Genomic DNA, 25,809 nt, shown 5'->3' on the forward strand with positions numbered 1-25,809 from the left:
TACATTAACTTTTATAAACACACTTTGCTCCAGAGGCTTGTTGAAATCAAGACAGCTCTAACTTAGGCTGCACATTATTTTCTTGCCACAAGCAACAGATTATCAGAGGATGGAAAGTAATCAAACAAATGGCCCCAATTGCTACATGTAAGCCATTCGAATTATTTTTATTTTAAACTGCTTCACTTTAAAAAAAATATACATATATATAGCTCGAGAGACTGAAATAGTTCTTGCTTTGTGATACTGGTGCAGGAAATACAGTCAATCTGTTATCGCTTTATTCATGAGATTGTGGTTCATCAAAAAAAGTTTTTTTTTTTCAGATTGTAAAGAATAAAATGTCAGATTTACACAAAAATTCAAGAAGGATACACCGCCTCGTCGACCTACATTTCAAAATTGCAGTTATGTGTCAAAACAAAAGGATGCGTAAATTCTGAACTGATTTTAGGTGAAGTTGTTCAGGACCTATGTGTGTCTTCAGTTTAGTTGAAATGTTACTTTTAGGTTTACTTTGTGTCACTTTTTTTCCCTGCCATTTTTTAACAAAGTCAAAAGCAAACATTCTGGTCTGTTTTGTGAATTGAGCACTTGAGGACATCACAAAAACCACAAAAGACGCAATTCAATTTAGGAAACTTGCAGCGCATGCAGCTTCATTGGCACAGTGAGGAGCCCCGACCCAGCCGGCTCTGGATGTGCATTGTGCATCGTGAAAGCACGGTTGAGGATTGATGGATGAATATGTGTGCGCTGAGTGGGTCAGCGGGCGCCGCGTCTCGGTTATTGCATTAGCGAATGCCCCACATGGCTCATATGGACACGGCCCATAAGGAGTTGTCATTGTTAGTATTTCATGCCATTGTAGATGGTAGCACAGCTTTTAGTGTCAACTAAAATTACAGTGCAGCACCAACGTGCAACAATGATTCATTCTCTTTTACTTCTTTAACGCCTAAAAAAAAACAAACCTTAAAGAAACAAACATTGCCCTACTTTGCACAAACAGTGAAACTTCTCCTTACAAAGTATCAGGCGAAACCTGTTCACCAACACCGCTGTCCTGGCATTTCAGGAATCCTTAGTGCAACCGTTTCCCGCAGGTTGAAGAAACAAACTGAGGTTTTGTGTTTACACGCACTCGCACGTGACTCGAGTAAACACGGTGACGACCCGGCGCCCGCAATCCGCAACGACGCTCCGAAGCAACAGAATTCCAAAGCAATCACTTAAGCTCAGGCTTGCTCAAGAGCCGTGTATTTTTTTTTTTTTTCCCCCCCCCAGATTAGTTTCACAGCAATTGGAGCAGGACACAGCTCACCTTTATGAATGGCATCACACGACCCGACACACTAGCTGATCACATTGTTCCCATCCTGACGCAAGAGTATCGGCATGTGTTGAAGCACAAAAACAAACGTATGACTCATGTTGCTCAACTACAAAGGCGGACGCCTCAATATAGGTTGTCAATTTTCCATTTTTTTTCTAATAACTGGTGTAAATTTTCATGTTTACATAGCAGTCTTCCAGTTTGTCAATATTTGTGTTGTGGGACGACTGGAAATGCTCAAGGACCACAATAATAGTCAATAGTCTAATTCTGTTTGAGCTCCTGTTTACCTTTTGGCGTGCTGCGTTGGGCTTGGAGCTCTAACTCACGTGCGGAACACGTCGTCCTGTTCCAGCATGAGGGCTGTGTACGCGTTCAGGAAACAGATCGGCTTTCAATCACGTTACCTGGGCGTGTTAGCTTCGCTCACCTCTGAAAACTTTGATTTCAACCGATCCTATCAGTCCAGTTTAGGATAGAAATCAACAAACACGGCGAAATACCATCGACACAGTGCTACACGTTCTCATGTCCACATCATTCAGCGTCAGTTCGATAGCACGGACAATGAAGTTACGGCATGTTTCTCATTTTGACACTGCTGACAGCAGCAAGAGGAAATACAGCTCTGCCTTTCTGGTCCCAGAACTTTTATTGCATTACAGTGGTCCATCTGAAAAACTGCCAGCCTCAGTTATGTTCTCCCATCCTTCTGTCCGAGCAAAAAAAAAAAAACAGCCACATGCGGCTACAACCCGGGAACGATGTGAGGATTTTTAAAAAGGTCATGCTGTGTTGTTTAGGGAGAGAGTATATCAACATTTCACAGATTAAAACTAAACAATAAGAAGCATTAGTCTACAATAATATTCCTAGTATGTAATGTCAACGCTGCAGAGATAAGGTTGCTTTCATTCCGAGCTAAGAAATAACACAAACAGATGAGACGCGACACCCATCATGTGACGGAGTGCACGTCGTGTCTGCACTGCAGGACATGTGCACAGCGTTCCGAAATGAACTGGCTTAGTTTCAATCCAACAGGGTTAAAGGGCCTAACCTGCGAACGTGAACACCGATGGAAGCGTGACCTCAACAATGCACCGGTGGCCCCGCCCACATTCTTCCAGTAGTTCGTTTACCGCCGACCTATTCCCAAAAACTGAAAACAGATCCCTCATAATCAATTTCAACTAAATGCGGCCACATGAAATATCAGCTTTCTTGTGTATAAACCTGGGGGATATTACTCAGCTGGACGGTGACAACATTGTCCAGCAGCCAGGTTTACGTCATTGCCTCATGTAAGCCAAGACGGCGCTCCATCCTTTCTGATTCAAGCGGCGAGCGGCACCATTTTCCTCGCAGTCGTTTTCATTTGCTTAAAGTGAGCCCAATGAGTTTACACAAATTCATCTATAACTTCATGGTTAGTTACAGTCACACTAAGCTCAAGTCTTTCTTCGTTCAGAAACTTTTTTTTGCAGCTCTGTCTCTTAAATCAAGGGACTTGCTCAAGTTTTCCAAGTAATGCGACTGAAATAAATCCAACGCCGGCGACCTTTGATAACAAACAGCCCAGATGACCCTGAGTTTCTAAGTCCAGCAGCACTGACAGTGAACATGTGAAACGAAGATAAGAGGAAATTAGGTCACAACAGCAGCCAAATATAATATTCAAATAGATAAAGCGTCCAACAGTGAGCCACACCCATCGCACAATGACAAGGGCGAGGCAGAAAAATCAGGGTACGTTTTCTTTTAAAAAGTCAATGAAAAGCATGAGATAGTTCAACTTGGTGCTATTAAGTGTTTCTTTTTCTTTTTAATCTTACAATTTTCCCCTCACAGGTGACTGCTGAACCACATGTACTTTACACAAAATAGTACATCTAAAATTTCTGCTTTGAAACAAAGGCTGCTTCATACTAGGTTATTTATGTTTTTTTTTATTATTATTATTGTCAACTGCAATTCCTTGCAAGATTAATAAAAGACAGGCTTACTGCTACCCAGAAACAGGCCTGAGAAAGTAGGCTTGTCCTGTATTTGGGGTCATCCAGTCCCACACAGTAAACACGGATGTCACACATATCAGTGTGTGCATCAGTATTGAAGTTATTGTTGGATTGTGCAACGATAAAGGCAAGAAAAGATGAGTAATAAAAAGAGTATACAAATTCTAACAATGGCCCTTTTTGGAGCAGTGGATGCAAGCCTTGGCTTCAACAGTGATCTGGTTTCATTGTGCCTCCTCTGGTGCTGAACTGTGAGGCCTGTCTAACTTCAATTTCAAAGTTGAGTCCGATGAAATGTGACATGGCTGTTCACACTGTGTGGCTTTGAAAAATGCCTGATATGTATCTGATTTAGCACCACGCATGAAATTGGCATGGGTCTGATTTGAAAAACTTGGATCTGTGCTGTTAGGATTGTTATTAGAAAGAAAAAAAAGCACACGTTGACATAAAGGTCAAGTATTGGTCAAAAAAATAAAAGGATGTGACACAAAAAACAGTCCAATATCGGGTTTACACAGGAAGAAACACAACAACCACACACACATTCAAATCAACAGGTTAGAGACAATCACAACTCCAATTGTACAAACACACACCTTCAAAACTACCAGAGCAAAGCCACACACAGGCACAGATAGAACATGCAAACCACACAAGATCTTCTTGGCCCTCTTACTCATTTTTTGGGGAACGGCTCAGACCCCACACAACCCTAAAAAAAAAATGTACAGAAATGATATACAGGGTTGTGCACGTGTGAGTGTGTATGTGTGTACTACAAGCATTTAATAAAATAAAAGCAGACGTTACCAGTATCTTTTTTTATTTGATATCGCTGCACTCTCATCTTAAACAGTAATAAAAAAATAATCCAACAGGAAAAAACACAAGGGATATATAAATAAACACAGCTGCAAGGGCGAAAGCCTAAATGCATTAAATATGAATATAATAGCATTTTAATTACATTTCCACTTTGCCTATAGTATCAACTTAATTACATTCTAATGGACAGAAATTCATTAGAAAAATGCAGCCTAACAAAAACACCGTTTCATTAATATAATTATAACACAAAATTGGACAAACTATGGCTCTCTTTGGATTATGAAGACAATGCCTGCATGCAGCCCAGCTCAGATCAGAGGCCAAACAAAAGAAGCAATTTCACTTTTGCTCATGAGCACCGCTGCAGGAAGTCCAGTCTTCCTTTGTAAACAAACGATTGCTCAGTTTTTGTCAGGCAACGTCCAGGGTGGACTCACTTTTTCTTTTTCCTTTGTCATGTGGAAAAGTTGAATGCCAGCACCTTGAAGCAGTCGGCCAGAGCGCGAGCGTGTGAAGCATCAGTGGCGCCGACAAACCCAGGGAATCAGTTAAACGTGGGTAAATTTGGTGTGAAGGGCCTGGGGGAGTCCTGGGCTATAATTTATCTATTAGTGATCTGTTGATGGATAGCCTCATTAACAATGATTCGATTGATCTCCTTTATATGGTAATGCCAAGAGCTGCTGATGAATCAGTCTGTGGTAAATTGACTCACTCTAATTCAATGTGTTTAAGATGCAAAAAATAGAAAAATGTCATGAGAGCGACACAAAGAGAGGAGAAGTGCTTGATATTTATAAAGAGGCTTTTTGTTGAAATTCATCTGAGGTTCCCATCTTAATAATGAAAGTATTAAACTGTCTCAACGCTGCGTTTCCAATAACTTGCGTGTGGGCGACACGCACACTTTAAATGAAGTCTTAATCAACTTTTGCAGTGATGTCATTTCACTGGAACAGCTTTCAGCTTCTCAGCCTCATTTTTCTCGGTGCAGATCAATATTCTTTCATCACGCTGGTGCAGGAGACACCTATATGACAGCTGCGAGTTCTCCCTCTTTTGCCACTGGAGACTATAGTTAAAAGAAAAACCAAATAATAAGTGCATTTCCTCTGTCATAACATTTTCTTACAAAAACAGGAATTTGCACAAGTGACTCCAGAGCAGGGCTGAGTAATCGCTATTTAAAGAGAGGGGGAAAAAAAAGCCGCAACTATTTCTACCTATTTCACACCTCATCTGAGAAAAAGCCCACACAGATATTTTAATTTACCTTTAACCACACGTGTGTGGGAAATGATGACAGCACAATTGCATGTGTTGCTTAATTAGTGTAGATTGTTGCTTAAGTAATGGAGAAAATAAATGTAACAACAGTTTTAAACCTTCAAACTTTTATTGGGCTTGTGAATCATTAGCCACATCTGAAAATGAACTGGGTGTTATTCATCCAGTGATTCAGAGAAAAAGCAAAAAAAAGGAAAATATCATAATGAATGGAGTAAAACTGCTGACCAAGGTAAGAGATTGTGTTGCGTTTGAGGTTATAAATTGCACTTTCTGAGGCTGCACTATTCCTACTGCAAGGTGTACTTTTTACTTTGTGTTGAATTCTCCACTGCTGAAGTTAAATGAGTCTGATGAGACACAGTGACAATGGCAGCAAATAATAACAGAGATTTTCCACATCTTAATTTAGCCTGAGGTTGAAATAAATCTCCATTTCATGTGCAGTCATTCAGACTTTTGAGAAGTCTGACTCATGAGACACAGAATCCCTTTTTCATTTAACTCATTCCTACATCACTGTAAACGCAATATTCAAATTTTGTCAGGAATTAACACATATTATTCCTCTATTCTCCCATGAATCTGTTAATTTTAATGAGCTGGGGAGTTGCTGCTGAGCAAACACACAAAGCAGTCGCTGCACATCCAAGAAGAAGCAATAAAATGTGACCCCCATATGTTAAAACCCCAAAATAACTAGTGAAACTTGACTGCTTAAATTCCCTCCAGACATGGTGCAAGCCTTCGGGCAACAATGCGGCAGTCATTTCCTGTGTGGGCTTCCTGCTCAAAGGCTTGCCGCTTTCCAGCACACGGTCACCGTGTTCAGCCCTGTGAAACTGAACAGGTCACCCACACCACGCTGAGTCACCCATTATTTCTTACCGCGTCCAGCAGAGGAAAAGGGAGAACAAAAGCACATTTCCAGGATCCCACGTTGAATAGAACCTGATTGAAATATAACATCCTCCTCTCAGCTTTTACAATTACTTCCTTAATGTCCTCACACTTAACAGCAGCTTTCCAAGGAATACGTACGAACCTCACCAAAAACACTCGTGTTTTTGTGCATCAGTTCTGATTCAAATTTAAATCTTAAGTGTGTCGCCGTGAAATTAGGTCTTAATCAGAAGTAAACACACCTCCTGCACTCTTGTTCCTACAAAGAAGGAGAGCAAAGGCCTTGTGTCAAAACTGGTTCTCCAACATGCCGTCCTATTTAATTTCACCACCTCAATCCTGAAGGAGATGGTGTCTGTGTGGGAGGAGATGTCCCAGGGACATCAACAATAAAGATGAGTGTGTGTGATGAACTCATTGCTTCATCATCATCATCAGTGTGCAGAGTGGGGTCTGCTGCTCAGGGGGTCTCTCCCACTGCAGAGGGAATACCTAATGGCTTAAGTTATAGTATTATATCAATGAGATCCTGTCAACCAAACATGTAAAAAAGGGAAAAAAATCAATGCTTAACCCTTCACCCTCTATCAAAACATGAGGAAACACACCTACAAGCCCATCTTTACATGTTTGACTGGGACAAAAACAAAGGGAAGCAGGTATTTTATAATTAAACAGGCATGTCTACGTGAGCGCGTGGGCTCTTCCTACAGGATCAGGAGCAGTCTGGAGAAAAACACGAGAAGAGTCGCCACAGCCTCAGCCTTGTTAGTTTGCTATACATTTTAATATTTAATGAAAACCCGACACATTGTTACACACCTCGCGAGCGAGAGGGCGACAAGACGTCAACAGGAAAGGTAAACAATACGGAATAGCGTCCTAAATGTGACAAAACGAGTGTTTCTTTAATGGTTTTAAACTACATCCACGAGATATTGTGTAACTTAACAAAGTGTGCTAGCTGGAGCTAACGCCAGGCCTACCTGCTTTACCTGAGCTCCAGGTACACACACACTGACACACACTGACACACATTTCCGCCTCACGGACTGCTGCGAATAAACATAAAACTTTCCACCCGAGAAAAAAAAAACTTTACTTGGATCAAACTTTAAGAGAGAGCCCACTCACCTCCGAGACACCGACGGCCCGGTGTTGTGTGGTAATATCCAGAGAAACAAGAGTTGGAAGTGTTTTGGTTGAGTTTCGAGTGAGACGCCGCGAGACGAGCCGCTGTTTAATAAAACGCGTTTCTCAGAGAGACTCGCTTTTAACTAAAAACAAAAAATAAAAAAAATAAATAAATAAATAAACAACAGTGCGGTTTCCTAACTTGAAAACTTCCCTCTCGGCGTGTTTTATTAGTGGGTTTAGTTGGTTTTTTTTTTCTTTTCCTCCCTCTCCGTATTCCCACTCCGCACACACGCAGCCGCCTCCGTCCGCTCGCGGTGCGCGCGCTCCGGTTTCTGCTGCAGCTCGCTGGCGCGCGGCGGTACTGTGCAATGGTCGACTTCGGCACCTGAAATACTGGATTAGAGATGTTTTCAGAGCCGAGATGTCAAACCCCGCCTCTTCAACACTGTATTTACTGCAGTCTGCCATGCTACTGTAAAAACCACTGCCGCGGCTGGAGAGAGAGAGAGAGAGAGAGAGAGCGCGCCCGCGAGCACACACGCACGCAAACACACACACACACACATTTCCAATATTTGCAGAGCGCTGCTGGCTGGCAGGCTCGTTAATGTTGCTTTATGTTGCCGGGGTTTGCAGTTTCCATCCCACTACAATGCGGAGTGCACTTTAACAACACCGCTTCTGCAATCACACGCATGCTAGGGAGGGAAAAAAAAGCTTTTCACGTCTTCTAGTTTTCAGCAAGCTCACTTAAACTGTCTGTAGTTGTTATAAACTACTTATTTCCTGATATTTTTTTCTGCTGGCATCTATTGTTGTCAGCAACCCCCCTCACGTCTGCATTTATGCATTTTCAAGTATATGGAAGCTAATGATTATACTAAACGTTTATATATATACCTGCATGGCAACACCCCCTTAACAAAAAAAATAAACAAATAAATAAATAAAATGTGGTGATATTTGTCACACTGTTGACTGAGAACAAGTCTGAGTGGAGGAATGTCATGTAAGGCTGGTGTTACCCAAACGCCATCTGCCTGATCCTGTTATATAAAGACAGCAAATGAAAGGAGTGCACAATTAAAGCTTTTCTCCCCCTTTCCGTCCAATGGACTACTGAGCAGGAGCTCCATCTCATGTTACAGTGCTCAATCTGACCATATTTTACAAGCAGAATAATTGTATTAATTAAAATAAGTAATTTGGATATCCTCCAAAGCATAAAGAGAACATTAATGAGATAGAAAATATATGAAAATATGATAAGAGACAACATGTTTATATCTCTGGTCATGACTGGCTTAATCTGTATTCCACTGTTTCTTTTATATATATTTTTAATCAACAAGTAAAATAATTTGGTGGGAGATGGTTTTATGTCAGTTTACAGAGCATACTTATTCAGTGCAGATCCACACAATCCCATAATTTGACATATAATCAAGTCACAGATTACTTTCATCATGCCAAAAAAAAAAACCTCTTCTCTCCGGTTTTTTTTTTTTTTTGCAAAATTGTCAACCACTCATCAAGAGCGGGGAAATTGTCTGGAAGGATGGAAGTGTGCACTGCTGGGGTCACAATGTATCAGCACCGTCCAGCCTTTCCCCAGGAAGTACTTGAAAGAGCCCATTGACGAGACAATGCCATTTCCCCCTTACGCACGTTTCCTCGGGGGACATATAATGCTTCCGCTTAAAATACAGCAAAGATAAAGAGAAAGTTATTAATCTGTTTGAGTAATGTGATCTTTAATGGTCCTGGCGTAAAAGCAGTTAATTTAATGCTTAATCCATATAATTTAATAAATCCTTCTTTTTTATAACCCTTTAGATTTTCAGGCATTCTGGAGAATTGATGAGAGCTATACATATATATATATATATATATATATATATATATATATATATATATATATATATATATATATATATATGTATATATATTTAATTTTTTTGACAGGATTAACAGTGTGTTTGGTTATTAGTGTGGTGCTCAGAGTTCAGGCAGAGAAGATTCACATTATGAGCTTGGACATTCCCACCCTGGCTGTAGGCCTCTTTGCTTTGAAGTGCTGCCACTGAGTATCTGGCACTCCCTATAAATTATGGATCAGACAAGTCAAAGAGATCAGGTCTTTCTGAGTTCCACAAATGTAAACTTTTCTTCTCTGACCCTGGCGGACAGCTTGGGCTCCAGCTGCAGAGTCTGACAATTTGTGCCCCGTCAGCATTGTTGCCTTACTTTGAGCCAAAAGTCTGAACTGGCTGAACCACCGCGCTGTTGGGATGATGGCTGACGTGCACTTTGAAAGACTTCTGCAAACCCATGGCTCGATTGGTTCATTTTTACACTGAGTTTGCTCAAATTCACATGTTATTAGTTATATTTTGAATTAAAAGTTGTGTAGCATCTAAAAGCATCTTTTTCCTCTGTTCAGTAAGCCACTGATCATTCACAGGTTTGAATCTGCTGTGAAGGGCATTGTCAATCAAAGATTAATTAGCATCGCTTTGCCAGCTTTGCAAGGAGACGGTGCACGCAGTAAATGTCCCACAGAGAGCTGGGGCCGCTGCCCTGACTTTTCACCTTGAGAGAGCCCCAATCCGCAGCGGGAGATTTGCTGAATGCGGTGGATAAACTGCTCAAATGACAAATCTGTGACCTCTCTGTGCCAGACCACAAAGAACAACACTTTATTTTTCTTTAAAGATTATGACAGCAGCAGACTCTGTATTATTTATATCAAGTTTCTGAACAAGTTGGCTTTGTTCAGAGTATGGATTCATTGATGATTCTGACTGGGTCAATGAGCAGCTGAATTCCATTCGACCCACTTGTACTGTGCTGCTGTCTGACATTTCAATCATTATTTTCAGCTGTGGTTTTCAAACTGTGGTTTTGGCCTCCCGTTGGGGACGACACAAAACTCTCCCTGTGGGTCCAGAGCATACCTTATCCCTGCATGGTTATTTTTGCTATAATGTTTGGATATCCATCAACTAATGGGGGGTAAAATTCTAAAATAATTATATGAAGACACACGCTTGTAACTGAGCTTATCAAAATGAAATGGACGTTAATTAAAACTTTAGGAGGAACTGAAGTAGTAGAAACATTTAAATAGTGGAAAAATAGTTCTGCATTCTAATATCTATCCAAACAAGTATTAACAAACTTATTTCATACTAGAAGGGGGGGAGGCACCAAAAACCACCGCATTTGTGAGTAAAAGTATGTATCGCATGTGAATTGAGGGGGTTTGGGGGCACAATGTGGTTCAGTCTCTGCTGAGAAGGTCTCATCACACAATTTACAAACCAGAAATATACTATGCAACGACAGAATATCAAAATTGGGTCTTATAACTGTACAGCCTCCTTGAAAATACTTTTTCTCAAGTCTCCCTTTAATGTACATTTAACTAATGTACACTTTAATAATAAAAAAAAATGGAAACTAGATAGATGTAAAATTCTGGACTCTGCCTCATCACAATGCACAGATCAGTCCTGTAAGATAGTAGTAATGTGGTTTCAATCAATTGATAAATAAAGTTCCACTTTTTCTGTCAGAGGCTGGTGTTAATATGATGCAGAAAGACCATCTGTGAAATGAAAGTGTCTAATTAAAAATCTAAACTGAATCTGCTCCTGTCTCGACCTGGGTAATAATAAATGCCCTAGTTTGTCCTCATGTTTGTGTAGACACAAACACATTTAGATGTGTGTGTGTGGTGTCATGGGAATTGCAAATAATTCAAATAGAACAGCTTGCACTAATGAAAAGCTTTGCAGGAAAACTAGCTTTCTCATATGAGATGCTTAAAAATACATACCTGAGTTCAAACTGTGAGACTCCATCAAGGCTGTGTGTCTCAGATGAAACCACAATTTTGTGACTTTCAGCAAAAACTATATTGAACAAAGCAGAGCTTGTCGTGTTTTCTGTGAACGCTGTTTGTTGCTATTGAATTACTACTAATGAGGAACCACATTGAAGTGAATGCCCTCCTGTTATGTAAGAGATTAGCTATGCTCCAGCGCTACAATGGGGGCCGCGGGAGGCAACGCCCCTTAAGCAACTTGTGCTATATTCATCATTACAGGGGATTACAATCTGGTCTCAACTCCTCAGGTTTCCCGAGAATAATTGAGAGAACGGTTTCTGAGGAGAAGGCTTTGTTCAGCCACTTTTCAATGGGCCATCTGGAAATTTGTTTGGTTTAAATCATATTCGAATTTTTTTTTATTAAAACCATATTGAAAACGAAAGATAACCTACCAAAGACGTTTTGGTATCATCTCTGAGCGGTGCAGTATTCACTGTAATGGTATTTGTGTGTTATCATGATGACTTAGCGCGAGTATACAACAAAGTATGACGTCCAACATGGGTGTGTTTCACAATGCATCGTAAAGAACAGGTGAGAAATTTTTAGAATCAGTGATGAAAGACTGTTTCCCGTTTTATTGGTTTTGCTTATTATTCAATTACATTTTCTTTCCTGGAGCAGAAGCGGGACTTTTCTCACTGTTTTACTGCAGAGACGTTGATAACATGCGCATCATGTTTTGGCAGTTGACCATGTTGCATTAGTGCTGGCGTGCAGCCAGAGCCTTGACTGTGATATATTTCCTTGCTATGTTTGCGGTATCCACGGGAGCTGCAGCGCACAGTCAAGGCATGCTGTTGCCTTAGAGCTGCACGTCAGGAAAGTAATATGTTTCACAGACAAAGATAAGGAACATGAATTATTTCTCTCTCACAGTATCGTCAACTTGGGCTTTTCCCTGCTTATTAAGGTCATTGGAAGCTGCTTTACTCACTTTCACGTCTATATCCAGGGGGAAGGGACACCTGCTTATCACCGAAAGGCTTCAGTACTTCACTTTTAGTTAATAATTATTTATTATTAAGCAAGGAGAGGAGGTTAACAGGTATTGACTAGTCAGGAATATAGATGAAGCCCTCTGAGGCAAAAGCCTGGACGACTGTGAAAGAACACAGCTCTAATGAGTCTCCAGGGTTTCTGCAAGCAAACAAGAGCACAATTTTGAATGTTCATTTGTCCACACAGGCTCGCTGTGTGCATCCTTCCATGAAGTGGCTTCCACAGTGGTAAATAATATATGCATGAAACCTCTGTTTGCATTTCAACAACTTAAGGAACTCACAGTCATTTTGAAGAAAGTATTTTAGGCAACGTCAGAAATGCATTACCCCGCAATTTAAATGACACTCCTCACACACTCACCTGACGTTTGATAGACTGAAATATTTCCCAGTGCGAAACAGTTCGTCACCTAATCTCATTGCAGGAGTGGAGCGCGTGCCCGGCACTGTTCATCTCATCCGCAACCCAACACCATCCCACTGACCTCTGGGAAGCTTTATGTTCGCTCATATTTTTAGATATCCCATCGGGCTTCGCACTTTCCTGCGAGAGTGACCACCTGCCTCGCCCATCCATCAGCCTCTGCAAGTTTATCATGTCATCAGATGAGAAAGACATAAACTAAAATGCTGACAGATTAGATTAGCTTTGCCTGTGGGTAATTTGAGCATCGACGATACATTTAAAAAAAAAAAAAACATCATAGGTTTAATTTTATATAACCGAGTTGTTAGGTGAAGAATAAAGCAGAAATCCCATCAAGAGAAGTAACTCTCATCCTCCACACACAGCTCATTGCCCTTGCAGTTGTTTTTTTTTTTTTTTTTTTTTAACCAACCACATTTGTTTCCTCTCAACCCATGCATACTTAAAGAAATTCAACAGGGATACCGGCCGGTCAAGTGGCTCAACCTCTTCTGCAGTTGCCTGTGTCAGCAGCATACAGCAGACTGGTGCTGTGCGTGCAGATGGAGACCCGAGGGACTCGGGCTTGAAAACATGAAGGTGCATGCAACAGCAGCAGAGTCCGCTGTTTAATGCTGATGAAGACACATGAAGCCAGCTGCTCATATTGAGTTGTGATAGCCAATGGAAAAAAAGAGAAAAAAAAAAGATTTTGGTGATTTGACATCTTTCACTTTGTGCACTCGGTGAACCCAGTGAAACACTCTGTTCCAGTCTTATAATAGTCATTGTTCCATAACTCACGGTCTCCTCCTCCCAGTGCAGTTTCTTTAAGGATTAGTCTTTTTTGGAGTTCAATAAGATTCCATCGCTCTATACATAAACTTTCCTTCTGCTCATTTTCACAGGAATGTCTTGTCCTGCACCCAGGGACAATACAACAGTCACTTCATGTACATGACTTCAGCCTCTTAGTTTGGAAAAGCCGCAGCAGTTATTGGGTCACCTCACTGTACAGGGCCAGCTCATGACCGAGCCCCACGATCCAGTCTATAATTCAGTGTCAGGACCTACTGTGCCAACCCATGCCAACTAAAACACGCCTGAGGGGAAACCGGCTGCAGTTAGAGACTAATAATCGATTCGTCTGGTTCCCCGACCCTCGGCCCACGCTACGGGCCCCGCCAATAATATTTCCGTTGCAGCATTTTGATAATGGCCACATTCAAAGTTGAAAGAGAGTTCATGCCCGCTCTTGATAAACACTGCTCGATATTTACTGTGGTACTTGGCAGAGCTACCGGCACTGTCGTATGCTGGGTGGTGTGAGGGACACGCAGTTCTCCAGGAGAATTCTGGAGGGCTGAAACAGGGAGTGGCACCAGCAGGAGCTGCACATTCCACAGGCCCTTTGACAGAGGCCAGGAATGCTGATGCCGGACTCAGTCACATGGCTGCGAGAAATCTGAGAGCCGTTTCCTAATTCATGTTTGGAAACACAGACAACATGAGGAACATCGGTGAAACATAAACAGAACAAAGTTGGACCGTCTATCAGGCAGTGGTAAAAAAAATTTTAGCACAGAGAAATTCAGGTTGATTATATTGAACTTTCAAAGCGAGAGATGGTGTTATGAAAGTTTATCGATTACTGATGTTCATCTCAGTGTGTCAGTGTTGCAGATGTTTATCGCCAGATGTTCTGAAGAAATCACTGTGTATACAACACCAAACCATTGCTTTTCATGCTAGGAAAAAGGATTTAAACACTCAAGGTCAAGATAAACCCAATGCGCCACCAGGAAGGATGTTTAAAAACTAATTATTTTCATCATAAATCTATCTGCTTATTCAGATAAATATTTAAAGGGAGCTTTAATTGTAAGTTTGTAAGACTCACACGAGATACACAGGCATAAAAAGTTTCTAATATATCTGAAAATGTCCTAACAAATAATTTGGTTCAGTAAAACTACAGATTTATGTCTACAAAGGAAACTTGATTATATTAGAATAGACTTATTGAACACACACCCACACACACACATACTGAGAGTAGGTTGAACAACACTTTGAACAAGAACTTCAAACATTTCTCATACAGAAAGCCACGGATAGGGAATGTCTTTCTACTCTGAAAATGGTCCTTTGTCAGAGAAGTGTCTGACTTACGATACGGCTTCTTAGTTTCTTTGTCTAGAAATATCACAGCTAATAGGCTGTTTGTAGACAAGCTCCTGTGTCTTCTGGGTTTCACAGAAGTTCTTTTTAAATAATTTGTACTCATATATTTTCATGTCCTCTCTGAATAAGTCCTGGATTCCTGGTGAAGTGGTGCAGCATCAGGCTCAGTCTTGGCCTTGAGTGTTCGGGTTCCTGGTTTAAATCATGGTTGTGGCAGGAATTCATCTGGCAGAAAAAAACTAGCCACATTTAAAGTTCAAGTTCCTGTGAAGAGGCAGATCTTCTTCTATGTCTTATGTAACTCTGATTCATTGATGGATACGCAGAAGGAATGTTTCTCCTTCTTCTTCCCTCTCATGATCGAAATCAAATCAAATCAAACTTTATTTATAAAGCACTTTTTCGGTGTTATTATACATTTTTTTATAAGTACCTTTCAAGACACTAAAGACATTCTGTGGTTTGCAACAGACCGACATCATTGAGCATTGATACGTTTGTTTTGAAGGCTCTGGACCTGGTCATGGACGAATGAGGTTACGAAAGGCCTTGAATACCAAAAGTAGAATTTTTAAATGGCTGTATTGTTAAACTGGAATCCAGTGGAGTTTATAGAGAACTGGGGTTATGTGACAACTGAAATGTGTTGTTGCAATGATCCCGGCGGCTGCGTTTTCAACTAGTTAGAGTTTATGGATCGATTTGAGAGGGAAGTCAGAGAGAAGGGAATTACAGTCATTCAGATGGGAGATGACCAGGGAGAGTAGAGCTGAATGTCATCCGCATAGAAATGAAAGAATATATTGTATTTATGGTAAATATGGCTAAGGGGAAGGAGAAAGATAATGTGAATGATGGGACCTGCGACAAAGCCCCGAGGAACACCAGAGGAGACGGTAGACGGCTGGGATATGAAAGTTTAATTGGATAAACCAAGTGCAACCAGAATGACGTGATTTAAACCAGTCCAGGAGTGTACTGGATAGACTTATGGATGCCAATCTGGGGATGGAATGGTGGAACAAAGGGTGGAAGTGATTGCTCTTGTTCTTAATGATGAGAACTTGTTCAAAAAGAAAATAATCAGATACATCTTTGAAATGCAATCTAAAACCATGAAAAGGTTGTTCTGTAAGCCATGAGCACAAAACTATACGCATTTTTATTTATCAAAGAAACAGATAAAAAATTGGTACAGATAACTGTATTTTATTTCCAAACTCAGCGTATCCATAGAAAATAGCTCAGCTGTAATTATAAGAATCAAAGTAGATCAGACCCCATCACTGACAGTATTCACAGTCTGGCATGCAAAGTGCTTGTATCAATTACTTACTTATGTCATGCCAAGGCTCGTTCAGCTTAATGTCACCTAACATGTGCCAACATGTCGCAGTGAGTGACAGCTACGGTCAGATCACCAACCCATCATCATTAAGATCTACCCATTTCAACTGTGGGTCCTCCTGAGTGGGATGGGCGGTTTTTCTAGTTTTTCTCTCCCACTCATATTGTGATCAATTAGATTTAGGTGCCTGCACCACAAGAAGGAATTTAACAGTCATAATTAAGTTGTTTTGATATTGTGCCTTCAAAAAGTATTTTCTTATCTTTTTTTTTTCTGTTTTTTTGGGTCATGGCTAGCTCATCGTGCTTCCCTTGTACAACCCGCAAGTAATTTACGGCCAGGCTGTTTGCTCCAGCTTGTTACGTCTGAGATGAATTCCTAAGCACTGTCGTAATAAACAGAAAGATGGATAAGAGGTGGGCACAGCTCATCAAGCCGCTCGCCCATCATTCCCCCTCCTTGGCCCGGGCATCGCCAAAAGGTGAGCGGCGCATCAGTCAAGTCGCTCATGTCACAGAAACAGATTTGATTTGTCAGGCAGTGTAACCTTGAAGCGGTTACAGTGACTCACATGTATCTTTGGCCTCTCACACGATGCGGTAAGTGATGGGTTTGCATGGGACCACGGCACAGGGGCTCGGCATCATTCACTCTAGTGAGCCCCTCAGTGCAGCTCATACCAAGTCGCTGTGAAATTATTGCAGACATAAAAAAAATATGTTTCAGATTTATCTTTGTGTCAAAAAGAGAACAGTGCATTAATTCTATTCAGTATTGAAGTGGTGGTGAACCATCTTTAATTAAATTAGAGGCACGTTTCTTTTCACAACACTTTATTGAGCAAAAACTTGTGTTTGCAAGACAAAATACTCCTATGCACATTAATATACAAGAATGTTTGCCTACTGTACGAAGTGTTCTTTATTGACTTTCCCTGCAGTGCAATATTTAACATCACTGACAAAAAAAAAAAAAAACAAGGTTGCAGACATGCTAATCAGCAACACCCGACAGCATGTTTTCTCTCACCCTCACTCCGTTCTTACGTCACGCCACCTACTGTAACCTCGGGTGGAGCAACGAAGAAGACGGCATCTCTGTGTGACTTCACCACGGGTTCAAAGGTCGTCTGACTCAGGAATGAGCGCAGGCTCAATGCAGACGGACGGGAGGGAGACGGGACCGCCGGACGACACCCACCCCAGAGCGGCTCTGTTGAAGGAAGGCCGGTTCACCCCGTCGTCGCCCTGCAGCTCGGCGAGGTCGGGGAGGTTTTCGACCTGGACGGCCTTGATGGGAGCAGGTTTGGGCGCATTTCCGAAACCGCCAAACGGGATGGCCACCCTGGAGGTGACAGGGAGACGGTGTTAACAGTAGCTGTCATGTGCTAATGAGAGAGACTGCGGTGACATCTGAAGTGATGCAACTAATTGAAGACGTTGACCAGCAGACGTGTTCTAAGACACAACTGCTTACAGAGAGAAGCTCGGTGCCATGGCTCTGGTGAAGAACGATACTTGTCCTGTCCGATCACCAATTGCATGTATTGAAATGTAAACAAAACAGAATATTGAAAGAATATTTTAATTTTTTTTAACAGTTTTTGTGAATTGATCTAACCAGTAGCTAGTACTTTTAGCTGATTGCAGCCAACATTAGATCTCCTGTATGTGATCAACATCCCAGAGACTACTTTTTGTCAATGGCTAGTTATTTTGACCAATTTTTGAACACAAGTGCTTCTCAATACTACAACCCAGGGTTAGTTTTTAGTCAAAACTAATAACTTTCACAGTACAGGTGCAATAAGGATATTTTACTTTGCTTGAAACAGGGATGGCACTTCTAAAATGAGCAAAAGGAGATTTTTACTCCCAAAAAAATGAACACAGGCACCAATCAAAACACCATCTCAAAAATATTTCAAGGTTGAACTGGTCACATCCCATCTGGTCTCATTATATGAAAAATGCAATAGTGTGTCATTCTAGAGTCTAGTCAGTCCTCAGTCAAGCAGGATTAAGACAGGATGAAGTGCAAACACCGGGAGATAGCACAGTGGCTTAAATTCTCTGCAGTTTAAAACACAAATATTTTATATTTAGTCATAACCATACTGATTAAAGACTAGATAGTAAAGTAACTCATTATTGCAGCCAAATACACCAAAGTGGCATTGTTTATATTTTTCATTTTTCATACTATAACTTTGTAGAGTAATCATCCAAAAAAGGCAGACTTTTTTAAGCTGTGTTGTTTATTTCACTGATAACTTGAATTCCACCTGTGATCTTACCTGTTGAAGCTTTTGTAGCCGGGTAGGTCTGCCCTGGGCTCCAAGTGAGGCATGCGGGTGACGAGCGTGTCGGCCAAGGCCGGGTCGTTGATAATCGCCTGCTCCCAGGGTGAGTGGTAGGACTTTGGCACAGCTGTACTGTTGAACTTCTCCGGAGGGATATCTTTCAAAGGACCTCCATAGCCTGAGTCGGTTATACAATGCAGACAAAGGAGAAACATGTGGATGTTTGATTCATACACATTAGTTTTGCATTTCTTAGAATTAAATTTAAGCAATATAGTAATTTCATTATCACATGTATCTTCTACATGAACAGCTGAGCAGTACTATGGAGGAAAAAAAGGAATTGTGTAGAAAGCAAAACACCAACAAAAATGTCCTATCCCATAACTTATTTGTTTAAAAAAAAAGCTGTATTTGAGATATGTAACAAGACGAGTGTGGACTAGCACAACTCTGCAACGTTGTTTTTTCCTTTCCCTCCTTTACTGCTCTTTTTCTCTTGTTAAAGTTCACAAGAAAACAAATGTGTGCATGCTCGCATGTATGTCTCCCTGCATGCGCTGTGTGTGTTGATGGGAGCGGCCTATCCAAAGCACTATCCTTCAAACCCAACGCTTCACTCAGGGGGGGCTCGCAAGCTCGGGCGTTACATAACGCGTGGCGTCGTGTCACGTCCTAACCTCTCACAATGAACAATCCCCCTTCCTGAGTTTATGTTTTGCCCTGAGGAGGAAGCAGGAGAGACCAAACAGACCTGTGGGGAAGTTTACAGATTTTTTGGGGGGGAATCTATTACAAAACACTGTGCAAAACAATTTCTGTGGCTATGGAATATTGTTCTAGTGGTTAGACATTTGGCTGAGTTGATATTTTCATGAGAAAGGACTGTTACACACCCAGCATGCTGTAGAGATGAAAGAACGATCCTCAAAAAGCACTGCAGGCACATCGAACACGACAGCAAGCTGGGGTTTTAAGCATAAAGTGTGACTCTATCCATCCATTTCCATAACTGAAGATGCATTTAGTCTATTTCTGTGCTGAAAAACCTTTAAAAACTTTGCGCAGCAACTGTACTGACATTCGTGTGGCTTCTCTAGAGAGACTTCCCTGTGTGTGACCATGGCCTGGTTGTCGCTGCTAAAGTGTAACATGGAAGACGCACCCAAAGGTGGACAGCTGAGCTATTTTGAGAGTTCTTACCATATGATACCTGATGCACTTTGGCCTGGTTTCTACTACCGCTGGAGTGACTTCATTCAGATACTGTCTGCTCCAGAAATAACGCACCATCCCAGTGTAGACACGCTCATCCTTAAATAAGTATTGGTTTTGTGTCAACTGGGCAAAATTCAGACATGTGGGAGGATGTGAGTGCAAAGCCGATGCTATCAGTGGCACGAGAGGCAAACAGGAAACACTTCCCATGGGGAGAACTCAACAATTTGTGAAACGATGGTCAGAGCTGATTAGAAGCAGGACAGTGGAAAAAAAGGAGATCAAGTAAGGGCAGAATGTGAAGAAGCAGACGTGAAACAAAGGAGTGGGATGAAGATGGAAAGAAAACAAATGAGACAGGCAGACGGGGGAGAATAAAAACGTGCAATCAGGTTCTGCTTGAGGCCGGCAGATTCCAGACGAGAACAAGATGTTTTTGTAAAAGATCAAGGCCTCTGTGAGTATGAACAATAACAAACTGTTGAATCCTTATCACAACACAGAATGCCCAGTGCTTCGTAAGGGGCACATCCCCACTGACGTTCAACAAGAAGCTGTAGCAATTCTCATGAGAGAGGCTACCAAAAAGTATCAGACGTGGTGAAAAAGAAAGAACACGCTGACCCGCTGAAGTCGTGTCAAGCAGAAGTCAACTGTCCAGCATTAGTAACACGATATCACCGCTACATTATTTTGAGGCCTTGAAATGTGTCGCATCCAGTGTACAGTATCACCATGTTATACTTACCCGGGGCGATAGTGTCTGGATCTGCCACCATTTTTGTATCCGGCGTGTCAGACGGCGCTTCAGATGGCTTGCTGACGCTCAGGTTCTCCTCAGTGACGCTGCTGTCTGCTTCATTCCCATTTTCAATGTGGGAATCTGCTGTGCTCTGGAAGACAGATCAAAGAAGTTCAGAGGAGCTTGAAAGAAAAATTACAATTTATTTGGTATTCTGATCAAAAAATGTGCTAGACTACCTTCACCCTACTGTAAAGTTAGTTCTGAAAGTTCTTTAAAGGCGGTTTCTATAAAGCTGTGCTGGAAATGGAGGTGATCCATCCATCCATCTTTTATGCCACGAACTCAAATTATTGATCGTCTCACTGTGGGTGACAAAACAAACCACTACACCACTGAACCATTTCTCTGGACGCTTTCTTCTCCCTTTGTCCGATCCCGTCACAGTTCAGTCGTTTCTTTGATTACTGATTAACTGTAGAAGCTCGCTGCATATTTCGAGCCTCTCACTCGGAATGGCAGCGACGTCTGCTAACAGCTGTGCTTCTGTTTCTAAGAACACAGGGTGGTTGTCCAGTATCATGGCCTCTTAATCAATGAATAACTATAGTCTCTCCCATTGCAGCTTCAGGCTTCACCGACCAACCATGCGAAATATTTTTCTGCCTCGCAGTTATTTCTAAATTACCTGAATATTCTGCTCAGCCCCTGCTCTGATTACTCTGATCAGGAAAGATCTTTTGGATTATGAGTGAGATCAGTGGAATAAATGGGTCCTAAATGTAGCTTAATCACGGTGCTCACAAATGTATGAAGTGGTCAGGTTGTAATCTGTATCTAAATCAAAGTTTTTTTTCACACTTGAATGTTAATTAGGCATTTTTTTTTTTTTTTTGCATGTTGCTTCACAGCAAACAGAGAATTTGTCTTGTTCGTTTTTCTCATGGTCGGATTGTTCTCGGAGCGAGGAGGAAATGTACCGCAGCCCAGGCGGGCAGCTTTCATCCCTCTGAAAGATATTTATGATGATTTACTCCAGGACTTCCTCAGGAAATGTTGACAACTTGAAACTAAATCCTCCATTGCCCCGAGCAATAAACAAACCAAGATATGTGAGTCTTTCTCACTTCAAAGATGAGAGGGAAGCTTCCCTAGAGCGCAATAATTATTTTATCTATGGACTTCAAGGGGGCACTGAAAAGTACACAAGGCCACCGCATAACTGATTCATAGAGGATATAACTAATGCTGTTCATTATGTTTCTTAAACCAAAGAGAAACTTTGCAAGTTTGCCTCTGTTCCATTTCTCTGAGAGCTTTTTAACAAATAGTTTTTCTTTTTTTTTTTTTGTCAGACCAGGTTGGACTTAATTAAGTAGTGCTGGGAAAATGCTGATTTGGCACACAGCCCATCCATACACAAAGGGATTTTCACGAAAGCTATTCATGACCAGCTGGAAGACTTTCACTGCTACTTTTCTGTGCTGCACCGTGTCTGAAGCACAAGTCAAATAAACACCTTAAGTGCCTAATCTGTCCAACGTATACCGTGTCAGGATGTGGGGTATTGTGCAAGTGTTTTTCATGGGATAGAGGAAAAAGATGGATGGCTGTGTGTGAGGAAAACAGTCTTTGGCAGTGTGAAATTCCTTAAATAACACTCCATCAACCTGTATTGGTTGGCTGCATCATGGCGCACCTGCATTTAAAGATATTTTGTTTCAGGATGTTATTTGCTTATTTAATGGTTTTGATTAATTTCTTTGTTTTTTTTTTAGAATCAGATGAGAAGATCAGTTCCTCTGTAATGGAAACAAATGGGATCAGAGAGACTGAAACCTGGCCTGCTTACAGCTGACATAAAACAGGGTACACATTGAACTGGCAGCAAATTAAGTACAGTCGCCAATTACCTAATAGGCATGTTTCTGAATTGTGGGAGAAAGCTGGTGTGCATTTGGAAGCAATTCTCACTGAAAGATGATCATGCTGACCGTTTCCCTTCCTTTGCATCTCATTTTCATAGTTATTGCATAAGCATGGGTGGAAATTCTCTTCTTGTGTCAGTATTGCCTTTAAGATATGCCGAAGACAAAAACCACATCCTGAGGGAGAGTTCTGGACTGTGCTTGTGTGCTTTTGTGTGATGTGAACCACGTGCAATCCCTGACCCCGAGTTCTTACATTGAGCTGGTTGTTGTTTTGATTTTGGATGCTCTCAAACGTGTATTTTTCCGAGCGTTTCTGGCGCATTTTGAAGAGACGCGAGCCCCGGTTCGACGCGAGGGATAGCTCCTCCAGCATGATCTCCTTTGGCACGCACATCTTCTTCCCAAGATCCATCTCTATATCTGCACCGACAGAGACATCATGAAAGACAAAGTATATAGCATTTATTGAGTCGACATATCTGAGCAGACAAATTTGTTTTCCTAATCCCCAAATCTGCACCTACAAATCCTTGATGAATAGATGAATAAAAATTAAACTCAGAGGGAGCAAACCCTGAAAACGAGCCAACTTTCTGCATGGATTGCTGACTTGGTGCTCCTGCCAATATGATAAATGAGAAATTGTCTTCCTTTATAATCAGCTCATGCCTAAAGCTTCTTGTTGTGGTTTGCTTTGCGTGCTCGCTACTGCATGCTGATCGTGGAGATGTCACAGGTCTATATCCAAATTCGAGACACATAATTTGCCAGAATATCTGTCAGCTGTCAGTAGCCTTCAGGCCTTCCCTATCCCAGTGCCGGACAGTTGTCTGCTCCCTGAAATAGCATGTTTAAAGGACAACTACAAAGGGATTAGTTACTTTGGTCCATAAAAGTATTCATTTGCTTATATATATATATATATATAGTCAGGGTCATAAAGGGGATCACTGGCAGCTGGTTCACTGTAAAACAGTGGACTCATGCCATGTGGCTGTCCAGTATATGTATGGTGTGGTGAAGTGATACAGTTAATTTAATATCGCTGGGATTTAAATATGTCCCGCAAGATAAGGCGCTAAATTAAAACCCAAGCTGGAAAATTATCTTAAAAACACAAGGTGGAGTGAAAACAGAGACGTGGATGAAAGGTCAGCGGGATTAGAAAAACGCAGAGGTGAAGGGGAAATGAATGATACGGTTACCTTCCTGGGCTTGGATCTCCCTGCAGATTGCTGCAGCCTGCATTTTCCTTTCCCTGGTTGTCATGGTGGAGAACTGTGACATAACTGCCCCTGGGAACTTGAGGGTGAGGCGAAAAGGCACGGGAGACAACGCACATCAGTACAACTTGTTCAACTGTACATCGCGAGACAACAGCAAGGCTGCATGTTGGCCATTGATTAGCCGACATCAAGCATCCATCCCACGCACAAAGACCCACCGGGGCAGATAGAATTTATTGGAGCGGTGAAAAGGGCAAAGTTAGCACATCCCTTTAAATAACCTTGGGCTGTTAAACGCCAAGCACATGCTCTTCAGACATGGCAACTGGCTGTGTCAGGGGTCCAGGAATCAATATGTTTGAAATTACCCAAGTGGGCTGAAAGGACACAGGTATGGACCATGGTCCTGTCATGGGACACGTGAAATAGTGGGGAAAGTTTAGAGTGAATGCAAGTGCTGCATTCCAGTCTGAAACATTTCTCCTCAAGTTTCTTGATGGAACAAACGTGCATTTTAGAGCAACCACTAATGTTCATTCACCATGCAAATTGCATCATGATTTGTGAATCGGCAGATAATAAAACGCAGGTTTCTAGAGTTTACTTCCACTATTAGTGAATCAAGTTATCATGTGTTATCCTTTTAATTCAAAAATAAATTCACACAATCATGATTGACTGGGAAAAACTTATCAAAGGCATGATTCTTAAAACTTTCCAATCAAACAAGCAAAACAAAAAAATCTATAGACATATGCGTCTTTTGTGAAGAGCAGAGCAATCTAGTTGGTGGTTAATGAGGCCATTTTTTATTTAAAGGGTAAGTGTCAGGAGTGAAGAGGGTAGCACACCTGTGGAGAGGCGCCGGTGATGGCTTACCTGTCCTGAAGGACCCGCGAGGGGGAGGGGAGTATAGTCTCAAGTTGTGTCTGTCTCCTCGGGGTAGCAAGTCAGAAAGGTGAGAGGCAGGCGGGTCAGGCTGGGTAGTGCAACCCGCGTGGGCGCTCACGCTTCCCGAGAACTGCGGCTGGTTCGCAGGAGGGTGTACGGAGGGGCTGCGGCCCACCAGACTAAATGAGGGGGTGGGTGGGTGTCAGTCAGTTTGTCTGTTGTCATTGGTATTTTCTTCACAAGCAGAGGGGGGCGACTAAATTTAGAGCGCCGCTACTACAGCCCACTGTCCCCTGCATCTCTGGCTCTATGGCTACATTACAGGAAAAGAAAGCATATATTAAAGTTAGCATAGCAAACCGATGTCAAAAAAATGTGGGGTCAGCCTATGAAGCATGTCCTCGGTGGCATGGGCAATGGTTTCTTCAACTTTTACTAAGTCAACTGTACAAGGGGGCAATGATCAACGTATACAATGTGTGTGTGAATGTATTGTAAAGTGCCAAAGAAATGAAAACTCGTTCGGAAACCGGCTCACAAGGCTTTAACATCAAAAAATAAAGCCGCTTCAGCGGCGATTGTCCTTATCAGTGCTCCAGCATGGCCGTGCACGGCCAATGATAAATATATTCAGTGACATCCACCATGGGAATGTGGTACCCTACAGGCCTGCGCACCAATCAGATACTATTTGCTTTAAATGCCATCACATGATATGGGAAGGACCATAGTTTATAGGGTTCACTCAACCTATAATCTGGTTACTATGTTATAATTCACCTTGCTAAATGTAATTTATGTCCTCATTTCTTGACTTGATAAAAAAGAGACAAATAAAGAGAGGCAGTTCACAGTGCACAGCACAGACATCGGCTTTTCCTCCGGTCCTTCAATAGGAAAGTGCCGCAGCCACACAGACGAGATGGAATATTTAAAATCCCTGCGTGCTACAATTGGCTGTAATGTTCAACTTCAAGCTATCCTCTTTAAAAAGCATTTGAATTCCGCAAAGTGTTTTCCAAACTGAAATTGGAAGGGAAATATTTTCTGTTTATCATCTCCCTCAGCGCCCTTATCTCTCACTCACTAATGGTTCAGCTACAGTGGGTACCCACTGTCATTATGTAACCGGTCACCATGGGAACAGCCC

The 25,809-nt window shown here is 41.7% G+C and overlaps 2 protein-coding genes across 4 annotated transcripts in view; both read right to left on the reverse strand.

Moving 5' to 3' along the window:
- The window catches only part of usp53a (ubiquitin specific peptidase 53a), a 30,116-nt gene extending 22,238 nt beyond the window's left edge, over positions 1–7,878 (reverse strand). For both annotated transcript variants that reach the window (XM_030086103.1, XM_030086099.1), the window contains exon 1: positions 7,510–7,878. The gene's annotated coding sequence lies outside the window, so the exon portion shown is untranslated. The remainder of the gene's footprint in view (positions 1–7,509) is intronic.
- Positions 7,879–17,224: 9,346 nt separating this feature from the next.
- myoz2a (myozenin 2a) lies at positions 17,225–25,791 on the reverse strand. 2 transcript variants are annotated; one of them, XM_030085715.1, is made up of 6 exons: positions 24,648–25,791; positions 23,748–23,844; positions 22,796–22,962; positions 20,618–20,762; positions 18,646–18,829; positions 17,225–17,693 (listed from the first exon to the last, which is right to left on the reverse strand). In XM_030085715.1, the coding sequence occupies exons 2-6, from the start codon at positions 23,827–23,829 to the stop codon at positions 17,468–17,470; spliced, it is 804 nt and encodes a 267-aa protein (XP_029941575.1). In that variant the 5' UTR covers positions 23,830–23,844; positions 24,648–25,791; the 3' UTR covers positions 17,225–17,467. The 2 variants fall into 2 exon arrangements, with proteins under 2 accessions (XP_029941575.1, XP_029941579.1); XM_030085719.1 differs by lacking the exon at positions 24,648–25,791 and having other exon boundaries at positions 23,748–24,564.
- Between the last annotated feature and the right edge of the window lie 18 nt (positions 25,792–25,809).

This window comes from Salarias fasciatus, chromosome 3 (assembly GCF_902148845.1).
Source record: "Salarias fasciatus chromosome 3, fSalaFa1.1, whole genome shotgun sequence".
In the NCBI taxonomy this organism is placed as follows: Eukaryota; Metazoa; Chordata; class Actinopteri; order Blenniiformes; family Blenniidae; genus Salarias; species Salarias fasciatus.